Below are 15074 nucleotides of genomic sequence, written 5' to 3'. Positions count from 1 at the left end.
ATCTAAATGGCAAAAATTTTCATGCATGGACCTTATCATGGGTATGCATGAAACTTTCAGCCTTTGAGTCACTTCATAACACTAATAATTAAAAATTAGAAACTTTGTGTGTGTGTTATATTGTTTGTGCATGTATGTATTCTTATATATATAGATATTTACAGAATTGGATTATAATGAAAATATGTAGACATATGTAATTTTGTGAGCTAATGCGTCTTTTTGCATGTGTGTAAGTGTGTGTGTTTTTGCATTGTTACAAGTTACACATTAATGGAAACATGTATTTGTTTCAGTTATACAGCAATATAATGCATATGTGCATGTGTTAGCTGTGTTTGTATTCATGAAACGTTTCTCTTGTACATTCATGCAGTAAGGTAGCACATGTGTAAATGTGAAATGTTTAGACATGTGCAAGCAGTAAGACAGCAACAGAATGCACATATACTGTCATGTGCAGTTGGTTTAATATGTACGCATTAGAGTCATGGCATCATATTTGTGATGTGCTGTCACCATGACAACAGCGGCAACAAAACCAAATGATGTTTATAGTCACAAGAAAAAGAAAAAGAATAAAAAATAAAAGAAATCAGAAACTATTTCAATAGCATTCACAATCTGTCATACGATAAAAAAAAAACAAACAAAAAAACATTGACATTATGTGTCAGATAACAATAACATCAACAACAACATCGATTCCAACTATTATAAGACACGTCAAGAACAATAATAATGATAGAAAAGGAAAACAAAATATTCAATATAATTAATAATGATGATGATTTCTTTGTTGGCCTCAAGAGCAATGGATGACAGAACATTACAATGACAATTACGAAAACAGTGGGAACTAAGTTCCGGAAAAAAGCAAGCATGAAAATAATAATGGCATGCAAAAGAATGAAATGAGACGGCACAACAGAAGTGGTTGGGGTGCAGGCAGAAAGGAAATAGTATGGCTACTAAAAGTAAATGGATTTTTTCATTTTATAGGTGCATGATGAGAGGAAGCCTTTCACCTGCACCATACTAAACAATACTACAACTACTAATAATAATCCTTTCTACTATAGGCACAAGGCCTGGATTTTTGTGGGGAAGGGGACAATCGATTACATCAACCCCAGTGTTTCACTGGTACTTAATTTATTGACCTCTGAAAGGATGAAAGGCAAAGTAGACCTCAGCACAACTTGAACTCAGAACATAGCAACTGGCAAAATACCACTAAGCATTTTGCCGAGCATGCTGACAATTCTGCCAGCTTGCTGCCTTAAAAATAATAATAATCTTTTCTACTCTAGGCACAAGGCCTGAAATTTTGGGGGAAGGTGGCCAGTTGATTAGATCAACTCAGTATGCAACTGGTACTTAATTTATCGACTCCGAAAGGATGAAAGGTAAAGTCAACCTTGGCAGAATTTGAATTCAGTACTTAGCGACTGGCAAAATACCGCTAAGCATTTTGCAGGGCATGCTAACGATTCTGCCAGCTCGTAGCCTTAATAATAATAATAATAACAATGATAATAATAATAATAAAGGTTTCAAATTTTATCTCAAGGACAGCCATTTTAGGAGAAGGGACTAGTCAATTATATCAACCCCAGTGTTTCACTGGTACTTAATTTATTGACCTTCAAAAGGATGAAAGGCAAATTAGACCTCAGAGGAATTTGAACTCAGAACGTACCAACAGGCAAAATACCATTAAATATTTTGTCCAGTGTGCTAATGATTCTGTCAGCTTGCAGTACCAGGCAGTGGCTCTCTTGGCTTCTGATCTTAACTGTTTGGAAGTGTTATCATGTACATATTTTGTCTTGGTATAAAATATGGGCTGCAGCAAATATTCTGTTCAATACCACAGATTTGCTAGTCAGTTGCTTGACCTTAACCAGTTGAGCATGTCTGAGCATGTCCATTAGTGGCTGACAATAAGTGCATTTTTGATCATGAGCAAGAGTAGTTGGGGAGCATCATAACCATGTGCTGAGAGGAAGTCTTTGAGGTTTGGATAATTCACCTCTGGAAACATGGATGTTTCATTCAACATCCTTAACTCTTATTCAGGGATTTTTTGAGTGGGATGGGCTACTTGACCTGAAGAAAATTCTAACTGGGCCCCACCTGCAAGGTCATGGCCCCACCTGCAAGGTCATGCACTGTTTATCTTGATATAAGGTCACAATGTTGTGCACATATGGTCTTGATGTAATGATGATGGGTATACTGGGCTTCGTATTTGCCTTGGTATTCTTAAGTCTGATAGTGTCCAGCCTTCTAAAACCTAGTTAGAGCCAGTTTTCCTCCAGAGAGAAAAGTGTGTAGTGGTGAAAGAGAGAAGAATTGGTTCCAGTATGTGACTGCTACTTTATCAACCCCCCATCAGAATGAACTATAAAGTTGGCCTCAACAAAATTTGAACTCACAGTAAAGAGATCCGAAATAGATACCATAAGGTAGTCCACAGTACACGCACACACACACACACACACAGAGTCTATTGCCTAAGTCATTAAAGCAGTGGATGGAATACTTTGTGCTATTCATTTCCAGTTTTCTGTACTGTGTGTTTACATCCTGAGAGAGTGGTAGCAAAATCTACTAGTATTTAGCTGGTATTTTATTTATCAAGCCCAAAAGAATGGAAAGTAAAGCTGACTTCACCTTTCATTTTTTTTTATGGATAAAGTACCAGCTAATTACTGGTGTCAATTCTTGCAGCACTGTCTGTCTGTCTGTCTGTCTCTTTCTCCCATAGCCGTTGGATATTACCAAAGCCTCGTGAGTGGATTTGATGGACAGAAACTGAAAGAGGCTTGTCATATATATGTATGCATGAGTATGTGTTGCTGTTTCCCTAACTTGATATCTTCATCATCATTTAATGTCTGTTATCCTCACTTGTATGGGTCTCTCAGTGTGTGTATGTCTCTCTCCCTCTCTCTCAGTATATATATCTCTCTCTCTCTCCCACTCTATTTCAGTGTGTTTCTCTCTCTCCCTCTCTCAGTATCTCAATAGACAAAGAGACTACATTTTTCATCTTTTCAAGCTGAGCTAACCGTTAGCTATCCAACAACATTAAAAATACTACCGTCTCTCCTACTGACAACAACAACAACAACCACAAGATATATTATTGAGTTTCATAGTTTATAAAGTGGAAGGACTCTTGTCTTATTTTCTAACATATGTATTTGACTGTTGACATTCAGTTCTATCTCTAAACAAGACACAAACATCTTTTGCCTAAAGGTAGAAGATTAATTTCAAAACATGTTATTTCATGTAACTTTTATTTATTTATTCATTCATGAATTACTGCATGAATCACTGAACAGAACAAACCTGCATAAATATCTGTCTGTTGATTGTTTTGAAGTTCAAAGAACTGTGGTTTTGAGTTCAAATCTGACCACAATCATTGGACTGTATTTGTTTAGCCCCAAGATGAGCTGGCCTATAACACTGTGTAATGAATTTTTTTTATTTTTGCCTTTGGTCTGTAAATGTTATTTCTTATTTGCTTCTATATAGAAATCTAAGAAAATCACTACTTTTCCCTTTAAACTACTTTTGCGACATGGACTTCAGTGTTTTGAAACTGACCTATTTTCCATTACATTTCACACAGATTCAGTACTAAGTTACTGGAGCAGAAATATCATTATAGTAAATATTCTGCTCAATAGTACAAATTTGCTTGTCAGTTGCTTGACCTTAATCACTTGAGCATGTCCCTTAGTGGCTGACAATATGTGAATCTCTGATCATGAACAGGAATAGTGGAGGAGCATCATGGCAATGTGTTGAGTGATATTCTTAGGGGTTTGAATAAATGTAACAAAAGAAAAGTTTGAAGGAAATATTAGCCATTTTTCATACTTTCTAGGAGTAAGTAAATAAGAAATAACAGTTGCTACCCAAGGACAAAAATCATGTTACACAGTGTAATCAGTGGCATTCTAACATTGATCATACATTTTTTTTTTGTTTGCTTTTGGTCCTCAAATGGGTACCACATGAACCTTGGGGTCCACATAAGATTTCATTGTTAAAATTTATGGGCAGTAAACTACAATACACAAAGTATTTAACCCTTTAGCATTCAGATTATTCTGTCAAAAGTAATGCTTATTCATTCACATTGTTTTTGAATAAATCATGCATTATCTCATAGCCTTGAGATTTTGATGAGCTAATAGTTAATATTTAGAATGATATTGTAGGGTTGTTGTGAGAAGCCAGGTTTGGTTAGTTTGAATATAAAGCAGGTAGAATGTTTTGGTCAGATGTGGCCAGCTTGAATGATAATGGGTTAAACATGTTTTTTTATGCAATTTCCCAATAATATTTAATCATAAAAATATAATAGGAGTTTTTAGACATCAAATGGCTATGAGAACCGCCTCCATCCTGGGTAAAATAAGTCCATGGTCAGAAAATGGCTGAGAACCAGTGATCTAATGTATCGGTTACTTTTTTTTTTTAAATAGTTTGTAATTGTTTGAGATTTAACTGATACTTAATATGGGTCGAGTGATGATGTAAAGTTAAAAAACAATAAAGACTTCATAAAGAGAAGTAGAATTGGAAACCATTAAAATAAGGAAATTAAGCAAAAATTAAATATTTTTTTTTTAATGTTAAAAGTAGTCATTTTGATAAATGGACAAGATGAAAAGATAAGAAAAATGATAAAGCAAGACTTTAAAAAGTGGTAGCGGGTAAAAGAAACAGGTTAAAATCTTGAGTTGAATGAGATTTGATACAAGGAAGGAAAATTGTAAAATTAAATATAGTAGGAAGTAGAGAAAAGTAAGAGAGAGAGAGAGAGAGAGAGAGAGTCTAAATGAGATGCAAAGCAAAGCAAAGAAAGGCAAGGAAGATTAGTGGTGATTAAAGCTGAGAAAAATACGATAAAAGAAATACAGTTGCTTCTTAGTCTGTTTCTCTGAGCATCACACTATAATCAGATAGTGAGGATATAACTCTTTCTTTTGACCTCAGTATCACAAGAAAAGGGAAAAAATGGGGTCTGGCAGTGATGGGTTATTAAGAAAGACAATAAAAATACAAATTTAATTTTTATATAATTTTTTTTCTGAATGATGTTAAAGACAGATTGAAATAAAATAATTGTCTGAATTGTATTCTTGGATTTATCTCTAAATATTTCAGCTAGCTTTACAGAGTTTTCATTTTTGTTTTCCTCAAATAAACATTGTCACCCATCATTTATTTAAAAATGGTAGTTTTTTTTCTTTTAAGCCTGGTACTTATTTTATCATGCATGGGAGCCAGTCAGGCAGACCTGGCATCGACCACATTCAGATGGTGCATTTTACATGCCACCAGAATGGGAGCCAGTCAGGGGGCACTGGCCACAGCTACGATTTTGGCTTTGCTTGACTCAGCAGGTCTTCTCAAGCATATCATATTGCCCAACGCATCAAGGGTACTTTTAAATGGGCTGGACATGCAACACTGGCATCAGCTATGGCTGCAATTTCACTTTATTTGCTGGGTCTTCTCAATCACAGCATATCTCCAGAGGTCTAGGTCTCCTACAATAATACATTTTATTTGCAATTTACATCTTGTAACAACATCAGAGAAGATCATAATAATGCATATAATTGAAGAGGAAAGATGAGAAACAAAACAGACATTAAAAAGCAAAGAAACACTGGACAAACAAGTTCTACAAAGATATGTTGAGGTATTAAATCCAGAGTAGTCAAAAAGGTAATGCTCTTAGCACAAATGAAGTAGAATAAACACAAAAGCATGAGGTTAAGAATGAATAAATGAAATATTGATTTTAGGAAAGAATAGTGAAGTTTGTTGTTATAGAATAAATGTATAAAGCGTATGGCTGTCTCCATTAATTTTCCAGCATCTATCTACCTATGATTCTATTTTATTTAATTTATTGATCCACTATTTAGTTTTAGCAATGATGGGGGTTGCAGATGCGGATTTCTACTTTAAAGAGCGGTGCAAATACACACGCACACATTTACACATACATAGGTGCAGGCATGGCTGTGTGGTAAGAAATTTGCTTCCCAGCCACATGATTCGGGGTTCAGTCTCAGTATGTGGCACCTTAGGCAATCAAAGCCTTGTGAGTGGATTTTGTAGACGGAAATTGAAAGAAGCCCATCATGTATGTATATGTGTGTGTCTTTGTATCTATTTTTTCCACCACCACCGCTTGACAACCGGTGTTGGTGTGTTTGCATCCCCATAACTTTGCAGTTCAGCAAAAGAGAATGATAGAATAAGTACCAGGCTTCAAAAACAAAAAAGAACTGCGGTCAATTCATTCGACTAAAAATTCAAGGCAGTGCCCCAGCATGACCACAGTCTAATGACTGATACAAGTAAATGATAAAAGATACATATGCCTGTATACATATATATATTCACACACACACGTGTGCATGTACAAGTTTTTTTTTTAATGCATATAGACACACACACATAAACACTGAAATCCCTAACAATAGAATGCATTAACAACAATTGTGTCGTATTTTTTGCAATCAGTTAATATTGATGTTTTTCTCTGTATTTTCTTGGACATGTTGGACATGTTGATTACATGATATTTAATCTGAAATCTTTCTTCAATTATCTTCAAATGATATGCATCACAGGATTGGCCAGAGATTAAATTGGGAATCTATATTTTTACTAACTAGACCTGTTGTTCTAACCACTGGGCTATTGTCATTTCACAGTGCTTAAAATTTACATCTCAGTATTTGTCTCCATATTTTTACCTTTTTGTTAAGTTTCTATCAAGAATATTTAAGTCAGGCTTGTTTTTCTTTTTTTTTTTTTATCAACTGTACACAACAGATCAAGACATGTCCAGAACACCTTTCACCTGAGACCTTGAATCAAATAATATTTAATCATGTTCATACACACACACACATTCAATATATACGAGGAGGTGCTGAAAAGTTCCTGGCCTTACGGGTATCACGAAAGGCCTAGTTATAGACCCAACCTTCTGAGTTCTTTCACAGGGCTTAGAAAAAGTGAAGTGAAGGACCACTGCAATAAGTGTCTGGATATGAGAGGGATGTGGAATAAAATCATAATTAACTGATCCTCCTGTATTTCCTTTTACCCAAAGCCAGGAAATTTTCAGCACCTCCTCTTGTATATGTGTGTGTGTATATATATATATATATATATATATATATATATAAACATACACACACACACACACACTTACATATATATATGCAATATGTAGAAGAAATTACAACCCAAGCTGTGACCTCTTGAAGCACATTTCCATATTCTACCTATCAGTTTTATGTATGCAGATGTTTTATTTTTAAGGAGAAAACCACACATACAACTTGAAATTCCTGGTTAAATATATTAAAAATAATAGAGTAAATTCCAGTCTCAGTTTATATATATATATATATATATATATATATATATATATATATATATATATATATATAAATATATATGTATATATATATATATATACACACACACACACACACACAAATAGTTTGCTAAAGTATTAAAATTCTTACATTTTTTTCTCTCTTCCTTCTAGGCACTGTTGGAATACGCTACCATGGTGATGAGTCCCTCTATATCGTCGACATCCTCAAGAACCACGGGAAATGCCGTCACTTATACTTAGCAGAGTGATAACTTCAGCTAAAGTTACCAAAGTTCTTTGGCAATGGAACTAACTTACCAAGTTGATCCTTGCATTTTACATCCACTGCTGCTAATTGGAAACATGTACATACAAGCACACACATGGAAAACATAACATAAACATTCTATAATATAAGATATGTATATATATATATATATATATATATACATACATACAGAAATGTGTATATAATTATTTATACATATTCATATCTGTATAGAATTATATATATATATATTATACACACATGTGTGCATATATGATATGTAAGCATTTCCTCTGTGTGTGTGTGTAAGACCATACATACATTGAATATACATGGAGATATATAAATGTATTGTATATTATGCTTATGTACATACTCAGACACATATATGCATGCACATTCGGACACACATATACATGTATACTGAATACAGTTTGTGTGGCTATGTGCATATGTATCTATGTGTAAGTGTGTATAGAAATGTTTGTATACATATAATGCAATGTCGCAGAAATGAAAACTGCTTGTTAAAGAAACAGCTGAAAACTGCTGGCATGAAGAAATGACAAGACTTGAGCAGGGCAAAAATTATCAAAATATTTTATCAAAAACAAAATCATTTAATGATAAATTGAATAACTTATGTCACTGCTTCCAACGAATTAACAATTCATAAATTTGTTTTATATACACTGGCAATATGTGTGTATGTGTATATGCATGTGTGAACTTGTTTATAAGTGTATATTTATAAATGATTTCACATTATATATATATATGTATATATATATATATGAATGTATGTATATTATCTATATGTATGAGCATGTATAAATATATGAATACTTTGGTATATATATTTTTACGAGCATATGTGTGAGTGTGTGTGTCTATTTATATGAATGTATATGTATGGATGGATAATTAACTTGTATTTGACGATGATTTTATGTAATTAATGTTGTATTCTAAAATATATAAATAACATTTAGTCTGTCATTCAATTTGTCTGTGAAATAATTTATCAAAGAATAATATCACATGCAAATAAATGAATAATTCATTCGTTCAACTGTATCTACATGTGTTAGATTTTTGATTTTGTGTTTAGTCTGTATGTTTATGCATGTGTCTGATTGTTTAAATATACACGTATGTGTGTGTGTGTGTGTACGTACATATATTCACTCATATATATGGATATGAAATTATGGTACTGGAGTGCAAAGAATGGATACAAAGAGCTTGATACTGCAAGCAGGGTCTTATGAAAAAATCCAAGTGGAAAAGAATCAGAATAAGAATGACTAAGTTCATATTTCAAAGTTATTAAGATGAAACTACAGTTATTTAAATAGAATCTGATCAACTTTATAAAATTTCCATATTATATATATATAGTCTTCATCCTCATCATTGTTTAAAGCCTGCCTTTTCTAAAGTGACATGTGTTTGTCTAGCCTACAATACAATGTCTTTTCATGTATCTTTAAACTTGTCCTTGTACCAAAGAATCCCACCATTCTTCAGTATGATTTTCTTAATAATCCTTCCTGATTTTATGTTACTCTTCTCCACTATCTGTACCTTCTGTCTACAGCTTTTTTTACCCAGAATACTTCACCCATTTGCATTATGTAACTTAGCTATCTATCCTGCATTCATTAGCTAATGTGTATGATATATATCAAGCCATGTACAAAGACACTGACAGTAAGGTGAGAGTAAACCACGAGGACAGTGGAGAATTTGATGTACAGGTAGGGGTTCATCACGGCTCAGTCCTTAGTCCCTTCCTTTTCATCATTGTTTTCCAAGCCATAACAGGGATTCAAGACTGGAAGCCCCTGGGAATTAATATATGTTGATGATCTTGCCCTTATAACAGCTTCCATATCAGAGCTAGAAGAAAAATTCTAAGCATGGAAGCAAAACCTGGAATCTAAAGGCCTTAAGGTTTACTTAGCAAATATTAAGGTCCTAATAAGCAAGAAAACTGACAGGACCCTACTCCACTCTCAAGTAGATAATCCTGTTCGTTTTGTAGGAAAGATGTAGAAAGGAACTCCATACAGTGTACCCAGAGTAAGCTATTGACACACAAGAGGTGCAGTGGATTTATAGGAACGTTATCAGAGAAGATAGTTTTCATATGTGGAAGATGCCGAGGACCCATAAAACTTTAGAGACTCAAGAAATTGATTCTCTCAAATGCCCTAGTGGCTCATTAGAGGTAGTAGATAACTTCTGTTACTTAGGGGACCAAATTAGTAGTGAGGAAGGATGCACAGAGAGTGTGATAGCTAAAATAAGAATAGGATGGCCACGAAAAGTTTCTCTCTCCAAGGAAAAGGAAGATTGTATGATGCAGGTATACGGACAGCAATTTTACATGGTAGTGAGAGTCGGGCTCTGAATGCAGAGGACATGCAAAGGTTAGAATGAAATGAGGCTAGTATGTTCTGCTGGATGTGTAATGTAAGAGTACATGTTTGACAGAGTGCTAGTGTTTTGAGAGAGAAGTTAGGCATAAGAGGAATTAGTTGCTGCGTGCAAGAGAGAAGACTTCACTGGTTTGGTCACGTGATGTGAATCAATGCTGACAACTCCATAAAAAAGTGCTGATCTTTCAAAGTAGATGGAACAAGTGGAGACCCAAGAAGACATGGGATGAAGTACTGAGGAATGACTTCAGGATGCTGAACCTTTCAGGTGAGATGACAAAGGACCGAGATGCCCAGTGCCTTGCTGTACTCAAGAAAATCCATACTCCACTTTGGAATTGTTAAGATCAGTCTCTCTTGTGGTGAAAAGCACTCGTGGCAGTGCCATGTAAAAGTGTCTGTGTGGTTCCACATAAAAGCACCCTTGTGGTGCCATGTAAAAACACCTGTACAGTGCCACATAAAGGCACCCAGCACACTCTGTAAAGTGGTTAGCATTAGGAAGAGCATCCAGCCATAGAAACCATGCCAAATCAGACTGGAGCCTGGTGCAGTTTGCCAGCTCTGGTCAAACCATCTAACCCATGCCAGCACGGACAATGGGCATTAAATGATAATGATGATGATATATCACTGTTTTGAAACATTGGCATTTAATATTTTCCTTCCCAACTTCATACTGCTTGACCAATGGACCATAATAACGTCATTTCATTCATTTCTAATTGCTGCAGATCTACTGCAACACCTCTGTCATATTCTATGGCTACACATTAAATTTCTTAACCAACCATTATATAATCTGTATTTAATGTGTATTGCGGGAAAGACTCTTTTGTTTTCTATTTTTCAATGCAAAATTTCCATCTCCAAATTCTTCCATTCCCCTCAAACCTAGGTCACTGAATAGTTAAATAGTTACTAGTTCCAAACACTGCATATCTAAGTAACTAGAGATATGTAACATTTCCAGTATGTATCAGAATAGTTTGAGATCTATTGTCCTTGGTAAGTACCTACTGTTAGTAGTATTATCAATATTAGTAATTAGTGTTTATTTTATGCAGCTAAATATTTGGCTTCATGTCAGACTTATACCATACACAAGTTGTACCAGAATGAATTATTTCAGTGAAATTAGACAAATTTTTTTTAAAACTCTCTTTTATTTATGTTTATCATGTTTAATATGTATTAAAAGTGTATACATTTTTAATTTTGTTTATAACTCTAGTATTTTTAGAATTTTATTTCCATTCTTGTTAGATCTTGCTCATCTAATTTAGCTGCAATCATTTTCTCTACATCCATCCCCTGGGTGAAGCAATAGTTTAGTTGAACTTTAGAGAATGCATTCAGTTAGTAGTGTAGGAGATAACTCCTGAAATGCTTCAAAATGTGTTACACAACACGAAGGATAGATTTGAAATTTGCAGGGAAACAGATGGAGCACATGCTGAAAATTTTCAATAAAGTTTTGACATAAGATTTATAAATCTATTTGCTTCAGTACCATAATTAAGTAATAAATATAAAATCCTATCAGCTTTTTTGAAATTTGCCCGACTTCATTGAAATAAATAATGAATTCTGGGACACCCTGTATTTTGTATAACTATTGTTTTTATTCACTAAATATGTCTTTATTTTCTGCTTACACTCATTTAAAAGAATGACTATGGCTATTTACTGGATCACTATTGGACACATGATCAAGGCTGATCATCACTTTAACCCTCTAGCCTTCAAATATTATGTCAAATGTGATGGTAATTCATTCACACCGTTTTGAATGAATCATGCATTATCTTATAGATTCAAGATTTTGATGATGTCATTGCTTATTTTTAAAATGGCATTATAGTATAGGTGTGAGAAACCAGATCTGCCTGGTTTGAATGCAAAACAAGTAGAATATTTGGGCCAGATATGGCTGGTTTAAACACTAATGGGTTAATCGTGATCATCAAGCTTTTTGATGTCAAAATTCTTGTTTCTATTCACTTTTCAATCTTATAATAATTCTGCTTGTTCCTCTGTTACTTAGCCTGTCTAACACTTCCACCTAATTAGTCAAAGGGGGGAGAGAGGAGGGATGGGTTGTGGGAGGGAGAGGTAGTGGTGAGTGAAATGTGTAATTTTTTTTTTTGGATTAAGTTTTGTTCCTCCATTACTTAGCCTGTCTGCAATTCATTCATGTGATTAGTTGAAGGGAAGGCGAAGAGTGAAAGAAAAAGGAGTGAGTATGGCAAAGAGGAAGAGTACTGTGTTTTAAGTCTATAAAATTGTGCATTAAGTAATCATCGTATTCTAATTTTCAGGGCTAATGCAGTTTCACACCTCTCCTTGAAAAATGCATTTTTTTTGAAAAAATTTTTTTCTGTTTTCTATGTTTTAGATGTCCGAGATTACGAATATGCAAAAAAAAAAAAAAATCACCCCCCCCCCCTAAAAATTTTTTGAAACTTTTTCAAAAATTTTCTTACCCTATGTTTTAGATGACAAAGATTCCGAATATGCAAGAAATCATCATCATTTAACGTCTGCTTTCCATGCTAGCATGGGTTGGACGATTTGACTGAGGACTAGCAAACCAGATGGTTGCACCAGGCTCCAATCTGATTTGGCAGAGTTTCTACAGCTGGATGCCCTTCCTAATGCTACCATGTTTTGAAAACCATGTTTTCAAAATTTTAAATTCAATAAGCATGTAGCTATGTGCATAAAGAGATAGATATGAATGTCTTCCTGGGGTTAAAATCAACAGTAACATCATCTTCTATAGGACCGCCGCATTTAGTTGACAAATGTATTTTATGAATAAACGGACAGGGATAAATAGATAGACAGTGATAAATGAATGGATGAAAAAGTTCAAAATTTAAAATTGGGCAAGGGGTGAAATTTGAGCCCCTTATTAATTATTAAACATGAATGTTTGTTGCTCATAAAATGGTGTATGTTTAATTCACATTAAATTATTTAGGATTATTTAAGGCAAACAAGTAAAACGCTAATTCTTTTTGTCTGTATTTAATTTCTATTTGCATATGTTCGTCAGTTAGCTATGATCTCTTTAAAGGAAAACAAAATCAAAAATTTTAATTGGGGGAAGCGGGGTGAAATAATTTTTTTTTTTTTCTTTGCATATTCGTAATCTCAGATATTCAAAACGTAGGAATCCGGAAAAATTTTTTTGCAAAAAGGCATTTTTCAAGGAGAGGTGCAAAACTGCATTAACCCTATTTTTTTTCACCTTTCAATGATTAGTAGATGAGTGTCTATTTTTCCTTTAGACACAACACAAGCTACACTTTCAGGATTTTGGGATAAGGCTTTCAGAAATAACCCAATAGGTTTACCATTAATTCCAAGAAATATTTATGGGTCTCACTAGTTGATTCTATAACAATAAAATTTAAATATTAAAATACAAAAAATCGATTCTGTCAAATACTTGGAAGGGTTCCTATTAGATGATAGCTTATGCTACCTAGGCAAGGCTAATGTGTTTCAAGAACATAGCAGCCTCAGTTCTTCCTTTTGTTCTTTTACTTGTTTCAATCATTTGACTGTGGCCATGCTGGAGCGCTGCCTTGAGGAGTTTTAGCCAAACAAATTGACCCCAGGACTTATTTTTTAAGCCAAGTACTTATTCCATCGGCTTCTTTTGTTGAGCCACTAAGTTACAGGGATATAAACACACCAACACCACTTTTCAAGTGGTAATAGGGAAACAAACACAGACACAAAGACACACACACACACAAAGATATATATATATATATATATATATATATATGTATATATATATATATACATATATATATATATATATATATATATATATATATACATATATATATATATATATATATACATAATGGGCTTCTTTCAATTTTTGTCTACCAAATCCACTCACAAGGCTTTGATCAACCTAAGGCTATAGTGGAAGACACTTGCCCAAAGTGCCATACAGTGGCACTTTGAACCTGGGAACCATGTGATTGAGAAGTAAGCTTCTTACCATACAGCCACACCTACACTTGTGAGTAAGATTGGGATGGAAAAAGCTCAGTGATTTATTACACCTGGTGGCAATAAGTGCAGTCTTCCTTCATGTGAAGGAGAGATTGTGTGATGCTTGTCTATGAAATGTGATGATGCATAACAGCAAACCGTGGGCACTGAAGGTGGAGTGCACGTGAAAGCTGGAAAGAAGTGAAGCAAGTATGTTGTAATGGATATGTAATGTTGTAAGTCTTCATGAAAGACGGAGCACAAATGAACTATGATTGACAAGAATATCTTAGAAATCACATGCAGTGTGCATCAGAGAAGACTGCACAGGTACAGATGTGTGAAGGATGACAGAAGTAAAGAAATGCCAAGCAATCAAATTGGAACGTAAATGTCGAAGAAGAAGACATTTGAAGAAGTAGCATCACCTGATCACAAAAGACTAAACTGCATAAAGACAAAGACAAAAGACAAGTAGCAAGATACTCTGCTCCATCCATCCCATCTGTCTGTCTGTCTGTCTCTCTTCATGTGCCATGTCAGTTTTACAGGCGTCAGCAACTACAACTAACATAAACTGTTATACCAAAATCTGAAGATTCCTGATTTTTCTTGGAAAGATACAGCAGTGGTTTTCTATTGGTTTCTGCTAGTCTTTAACTCTTCCAAACTCACATTTGACAGGCTATTTAACCCTTATATACAGGGATTGGTTCAGAGCATGTCCACACACTAGGGGACCTGTGTGATACATGTCTAGGGGCTAGTCTGTCTCCAAGTCATAGGATCTTCTACTATTTGAATGGTTACTGGAGCTCTTGGCAGATAGGGCCTGAGAGTAATTGTGACTTAGGAGTAATTCCATGCTCCCTAAAACCCCTGAACCTTCCAAGCTGGATCC

General features: G+C 34.5%; 1 protein-coding gene across 1 annotated transcript in view; it reads left to right on the top strand.

Annotated features, from left to right (window-relative positions):
• The window catches only part of LOC106871625 (uncharacterized), a 587895-nt gene extending 580018 nt beyond the window's left edge, over positions 1–7877 (top strand). The window contains exon 15 of the mRNA XM_014918237.3: positions 7613–7877. Within this exon, the coding sequence (XP_014773723.1) occupies positions 7613–7702 (90 nt within the window). The 3' untranslated portion in view covers positions 7703–7877. The remainder of the gene's footprint in view (positions 1–7612) is intronic.
• The last annotated feature ends 7197 nt before the right edge of the window (positions 7878–15074 follow it).

This window comes from Octopus bimaculoides, chromosome 2, assembly GCF_046866305.1.
Source record: "Octopus bimaculoides isolate indiv1 chromosome 2, ASM4686630v1, whole genome shotgun sequence".
NCBI lineage: Eukaryota > Metazoa > Mollusca > Cephalopoda > Octopoda > Octopodidae > Octopus > Octopus bimaculoides.
Note: the sequence above shows the minus strand (reverse complement) of the source record. Positions and strands in the feature narration are given on the sequence as shown.